The 6,872-nt window shown below is 52.1% G+C and overlaps 1 protein-coding gene across 1 annotated transcript in view; it reads left to right on the forward strand.

The window, feature by feature from the left end:
* erf (Ets2 repressor factor) overlaps window positions 1–6,557 on the forward strand; it is a 28,265-nt gene extending 21,708 nt beyond the window's left edge. Inside the window, exons 4-5 of the mRNA XM_076139147.1 lie at window positions 585–1,477; window positions 1,626–6,557. Of these exons, the coding sequence (XP_075995262.1) occupies window positions 585–1,477; window positions 1,626–2,333 (1,601 nt within the window). The 3' untranslated portion in view covers window positions 2,334–6,557. The remainder of the gene's footprint in view (window positions 1–584; window positions 1,478–1,625) is intronic.
* The last annotated feature ends 315 nt before the right edge of the window (window positions 6,558–6,872 follow it).

Raw genomic sequence — 6,872 nt, forward strand, 5'->3', positions numbered from 1 at the left:
GGCCCACACACTGACATGTTGTGATATGATGGTTACATGGGATGGTTACACACACACACACACACACACACACATGCCACAATCAGCGGTGACACACCAGCACAGGCTCACACAAGCATACACACACACGCATGCATGCAAAAGCACACATAGGTTTTACGGCCATTTTCACACACACACACACACGCACGTACACACTCTGTTACTGGAAAAAACGGAGCAACCCAACCCATGTTTGTGATGGCAGCAAGAGCGACTTTTCCAATATTTAATTCTGGCACGTGCTTGGATGCCAAGAATTTATTGCAGTGCCACAGTCTCTCTGGCAGGAAAAACAGGGAGGGAGGGAGAGAGGGAGAGAGAGTGTGAGAGAGAGAGAGGAGGGGGTGAAAAGAAGGGAACTTGTGGCTTTGTGTTGTCTGTCTGCCTGTGACCTGCAGGGTGAAAGTGTTGGTGTTAGAAGAGACACACACACTTATAATTGTCTCTGCTCTTCCCCGCGTCTTCATTTCCTGCTTCTTTCCTGTCACCTCGCACGTTTCCTTTGTTTGAACAACACTAATCCTCCTCTCTCGCCCTCACAGGCCGAGGCGTCCCCCAGAGCGCCCCCCCTGTGCCGTCCGGAGGCACCCACTTCCGCTTCCCCCCGTCCACGCCGTCAGATGTGCTCTCCCCTAACGAGGAGCTGCGTAGCCCGGGCATGTTCAGCAGCGTGGCTCGCCGCATGGCCCGGGGCTCCGTCAGCGACTGCAGCGACGGCACCTCCACCAACTCTGAGCTGGAGGAGGGCGTGGGGGCGGAGGAGCGAGGCGTCGGGCCCGAGAGGGCGTACAGGGGCCTGCTCGCTCCCCGCCTGCCTCACGAGTCTCTCTTCAGGGTCTACCCCAACCCAGGAGGGCTCTCCAGACACCCCAGGGTCCACCCGGACTCCCTGTCCCCTTTCCCGGTCTCCCCCCTGCCTGGCCCCGGGGGTCTCCTGCCACCGACTCTGTCCCCGGCCCTCTCCATGACCCCCACCTCCCACCTGCCCTACACCCCCTCCCCCTCCCTCTCCTCCCCCATGCTGGGCTCCCACTTCTCCTTCAACCCAGAGGACATGAAGCGTTACCTGCAGCACCACACGCAGTCCGTCTACAACTACCACCTCAGCCCCCGAGCCTTCCTCCACTACCCCAACATCGTCATCCCTCAGCCGCACCGCCCCACCCCAGAGAAGCTCCCCGCCCATCACCTCCACGCCCCGCCCCTTTCTCTCTCTCACCCCCTCAGCCAGCAGGCGGGCGCTTCGGACGACGGGCTGCTCGGTCAGCAGCACCCGTCGCCTTTCAAGTTCAAACTGCAGCCGCCTCCGCTCGGGCGAAAACAGAGGGACACAGGGATCTTACTGGGTTCTTCCTCCTCTTCCTCCAGCCAGTCCTCCTCTTACTCAGGCCATCTAGCCAACTCTGCCTCAGCTGCAGGGCCGCCTAAGATCAAGGTTAGATTGCTAACACATCCAGGATGTGGCGTTTCCACAGAGATGCTCAAACATCTGAAATATGAGAAACATCTGTTCAGAGTCATAACATGTGTGTGTGTGTGTGTGTGTGTGTGTGTGTGTGTGTGTTTCCATTCTCTCTCTCCAGGTGGAGCCCATATCTGACATCGAGTCAGAGGAGGAGGTGGAGGTGACTGATATCAGCGAGGAAGAGGAGTTGAATAACCCCGACCGTGATGATGAAGAGGAAAGTGATGTCTTCCCTCCAACAGGTCGTCACCATCATCATCATCATCACCACCAGCTGCACCTGAACAACCATCACCAGGCCAACGGGCTCAGCAGCAGCAGCAGCAGCAGCCTCTCTGGCCTTCTTCACCCTCCTCCATCTAACCACCATGATGAAGACCCAGAGGATGATGAGGATGTCTTCAAGACCCCTGCCACGCCTTCTCTGGGACACGGAGGAGGCAGCACCCCGGCCTTCCCTCTGGTCAGCCTGAAGACGGAGCCGGGTCAGGGGCCGGCGCCGGCTCCCATCAGCCCCGGGGGAACGCGCTGCATCCCGCTCAAACTGAGGTTCAAGAGGCGCTGGAGCGAAGACCAGAAGATGGAGGCAGATGGAGAGAGGGATGAGGCGGAGGACAAGAAAGTGAGGGCAGAGGGAGAGGAGGAGTCGGAGGCGAGGAGAGAGGAAGCAAGGAGGAGAGGGGAGCATGTGGAAAACGGAGGAGGGAGAGGAGTAGGAAGTGTTAGTCTGGGATTGATGCTGCCGCCACCTCCCACCCAGCGCAGAGCCAGCTCAGAGCTGCAGAGGGCCACGGCACAGCTGTCTCTGGAAAACACAGGCTGCTGAGCACACACACACACACACACACACACACACACACACACACACACACACACACACACACACACAGGGGATTCTACTTGGATACAAAACACATGCCTCTGAGATATTGAGCACATTGGGTGGTTGAACAGAGAGCATAACGCTCTGTGGCCTCTGGTTGACAGTAGAATCTGTCTCAGGTTCTCAGTTTGACAGGACACATTTAAGAGACAAAACCAGCAAAGAAGTTAGACAAACACACCTTCCTCTTATTCTTCAGTATCTTGTGGTTCACAGATGATGAAGAATAAGACGACCATATTGAGATGATTGACAGTTCTGCCAAATTGGAACCCTTGGGACCCCCGCTGTTGACCTGAAGCTGCTGGGGCTTTATGGTGTGTGTGTGTGTGTGTAAAGCCTCCATCCGTACACACATAGATGTGCCTGTGCAGCTCCCGTGCACTGCCTGACAAAAGACTCAGCCTGAGTTAAAACACTAAGAGATAATCATGCTTAGCCTACATACTGATCTGCTCCCTCTGTCCTCCAGCTGAAGGAGTCTGATCTTAACCTCCCTTATAGATTGCACGCTGCGTTTCCAGTGCCTCCTCGCCCTTTTAGTGCCAGTTATGCTAATAATTCACTGCCAGTCAGGGACGACCTCATCACACGCCCAGACGCCTCGGAAGGCACCGGCTGATCAATTATGTGTCCTACATCTGTCCCACAAGAGTCGCCCTGGACTGTAGGGGTTTCATGAATTTCTCACCCATGCCTGGCTCCCTCCGAGGTGGGGAGCTCCCCCTTCTCCTCCTCCTCCCCTCCTTCTTCTCCCCCATCATGAACTGACACACCCGGACCCAAACAGCCCCTATAGAGATTACAGAAGTGCCTGTCTGTCTGCTCCCCTCGCCACGCAGTCGTTTACAAGACGGAGGGCATCGAAACAAAAAAACAGAATCAAGAACTCACACCTGCCAGATCCCACAGGCCGACGACAAGGGTGTGTGTGACAACAAGGCGATTAGGAAGAACTCTGCAATCATGGCCTTTTCTCCAGGGAATGGACTCAGACACTTAATACGGCCTCCATCCAACCTCTCCTCCTCTCCCTCGCCCCAGTGTGTAGAGATGTGAAATGAGCTGAAGAGGAAGATTGAACTGAGCTGGTGTTGACCTCTTCTGGACGCGTCTCATCAGACAGCTCGGGATACGACAGAGGGTTTCCCTCCACGCTGCGGCGCCAACCGGGTCTCAACAGAACGTTCTGCAAAAGCACAACCACCAGGATCTCTCTCTCTCTCTCTCTCTCTCTCTCTCTCTCTCTCTCTCTCTGTGTATATCTTGCTCTATCTGTCTTTAAGAAAGTGAAGAAGAGCAAGCAAGGCTGTAATTAAGGACGCCCTGAGCGTGCATGGACCTAAAGCCTTGACTGAGCCGTGGAGACGATCAGGATCCAGGATGTCCCGAGCGTCCTGTGCCCCCCCCCTCCCTGTTCTGACTGAGCACAGTCTTCAATGGAGGCATTTGGAGGTCTGAGGGCATTGATGTTAGTTTTGTTTTGGTTCTCCCTCCCCTGTTAACAGAAGAACCCCTCCCCTCCCCTCCTGGGTTCTCAAAAGGCCGTGCTCCTCCTCCCCCTGGACGCTCGGGCCTCTTCAGGATGTGGACAGTATTTTGAAAGCTGTTTCTAAGGGCATTCACACACACAGATCTGAGGCTTCACCAGGCGGCGGCCCCTCGGTTAGGAAGCCTGAGCCGCCGATGGGAACCAGAAGCGATTAGACTGTGAGAGACGGTGAGCGGTGTCGTGAATGTGGAGCGTCAGCATTAAACTCAGGCAAACCTTCACTGAGATCCTCAGAAAAACAAACCTTTATTTTTTAAGAAATTTTATTCGTATAGTTGAAGAAGAAAAGCAAAACCCAAGCATCGCTCCCGTTTTAATGAACAAACGATTTAAAGTGAGTTTGTGCCTTTTTATAACACACAGAAGAAGAGTTTCGCCAATCCCCCCGCCCCCAGCATCACACACACACACACACCTATACACACACACACACACACACACACACACACACACTACCACCTTGCCTTCTGCTTTTGTAACAGAGAAACAGAATAAGTAAAGCTACACATATATATTTTATTCAAATATATATTAAATTCAAATATTATATTTCAGTAAGATCATTTGATACAAATCAGGAAATGCTCCTCTTTTTAAAGGTCAGGTCTCTATATGCCCTCCTGGTTGTTCAGCCATATGATCCAGCCTTTGCCTTTCACTCTCTTGCCTTCTCTCAGCTGCAACGACAAAGGCTGCCGGTATCAGAGTTTTATATTTATATTGTCAAAGAAACGTCATTGTGTATTCAGGGGGGAAGGAGGGCGTGACGGGATAAGGATAGACCGGCGGGCGGGAACACGTAACCGGACCCGGGTGGAGCGATACCAGCCGGGTGTGCAGGAGCACACGGTGGGTTCAGTCACCGAACGGTAGATTTCTCTCTCTCTCTCTCTCTCTCTCTTACGTGCCAGTAAACGCGGCCGTGACCGGCGAAACCCCGCCCACGTGTGCGCCAAGGCCATTTGACACTGCCGCCGCGTGACCCAGATCTGCTGAGAAACACCTGGAGCCACAGGTCGGCCCGGGGGAGCTGGGCCGTGATCGATGGCGTGTTGAGAGCAGACGGATTGTGATTAGATATCCAGCTTTTGTCTGCATGACGTCACCTCACCTCACAGAGCCACAGGCACAGATACCACCGGACTTTGCTTCTAAGGTTGGACTGTGGCCTCGGGCAGCTGTGTGCACCAAGTGTGTATGGGCACACACACTCACTCACTCTCACACACACACACACACACGCCCTGGTTGCAGTGAGGCTTTACTGTGGCTAGAATAAAGAGAACATGACATCACACGTGACATCAGACGCCCCCGCAGTCTCCAGAGTAGACGGCCTATAACCATAGAAACTACACACACACACACACGCATGTGCATACACACACACACACACACAATGACAGAGAGGAAATGGCATCACAAAACCTAAGAACAAAGTGGAGAGAGGGACTTCCCATAATCGGAGCGGCTCATTGCTTGGATTGTTTGTACGTGCACTTGTGCATGTGTGGTTTCTATGGTTGTACTATGTACACACACACACACACACACATACTAAGAGGCTGGCTAAATGGTTTGAGCGGCGTTGTTTAGTGGCAGTTTTCTTGTTCAGTTCTCCATCCAGCTCCGTCTCGTCTGTATCTTTAAAGCATTCACTCATTTTAAAACCTACTTGCTTATTTTTCTTACCTGGCACAAAGACACACACACACACCCCACCCCCCCTCACACATGGATCATAGACACGTTGTGATTGGCTCGTTAGCGTCCCCGGTCCCAGACGTAAAGCGACCTCTCCAGGACAGATGTAGCATCGTGCCGAGTGTCTGGTCTCCATGCTGAGCTGTGTCTGGTCTTGTTGCACCTGTGCTGCCTTGCCTGTCGTGGCTTTTAAACAGAAAAGACGTTCAGATGAGCGTTTCCCCGCCCGGTTGATAGTCTGAACTCATCCATGCTGTTCTCGTTTCCTTCTGTATTTTTTCCAATGTATTACTGTTAACTCTTGTAATTATTATATTATTAACTTGACTCTTTTATTTTGATTCTTTTGTACCCTCTCTTGCCAAGGCCCGGCCTCTTCTCCATGAATTCCCGGTTGTTGAGTTTGCCCCTGTGTTCCCAGTTTGCACTCCCCCCTTCCCCCTCCCCCCCTCCCTCCTCCTCATCCTCCTCCTCCTCCCTTCACTCGGCCGCTTCAGTACAGACCCTATTTTTTTTTTTTTTTTTTTACTGTGCTTATTTTGTAATCATGTTACCATGGAGAAGAGGCGGGTCATATAATCCCCACACAGTGTACCGGGAGAAAACAACTATTATTTTCACATTTGATGTTGTATATATATATTTTTTTCCATTTTTGGGGGGGATTCCAGGAGAAAAAGCATTGTATTGTTTAACCATTGTATTATTTGGAATATGCCCCGCCCCCTTTTTCTTTCTTGTCGTTTCTCTCTCTCCTCTCCTGTCCACCTCAGTGGTGAGCTGTCACTCCAGAGGAGAGGCGGAGACTCAATATTATTCTGGAGGAACCATCTGTACTTCCGTTTCTCTTCTATCTGTTCATCTTCATTTGTAATTAAACAATAATCAGGGTTCATTAAAAAAGGTTAAAATGGAAGTGTTTTCCTGTTTTTCTTCACGTGTGTGTGTGTGTGTGTGTGTCTCTCTCTCTTCCTCCATCAGAGACTTGATGAGGAACTTAAAGAGAGAGTGAGAGACAAACGGCTTCTGCAGTGAACAGCAGAGTTTATTCTTAGATTCCCTGGTAAATACACTTCTACACACACATCCAGTACTCTGATCCTCCATGCGTGTGTTGCTGTATTGAACAGTCTGTGCTGCCAGCTCGTCTACGTATGAATGCTTGAATTCCCTGGCAACAGGAAAGTGAAGTGTTTGGCACGCGTCAAAGTTCTGCTGCAGGTTCA

Source organism: Genypterus blacodes, unplaced genomic scaffold (assembly GCF_046128005.1).
Source record: "Genypterus blacodes isolate CSIRO-AG114 ecotype Tasmania unplaced genomic scaffold, CSIRO-AGI_Gbla_v1 ptg000438l_1, whole genome shotgun sequence".
Taxonomy (NCBI): Eukaryota; Metazoa; Chordata; class Actinopteri; order Ophidiiformes; family Ophidiidae; genus Genypterus; species Genypterus blacodes.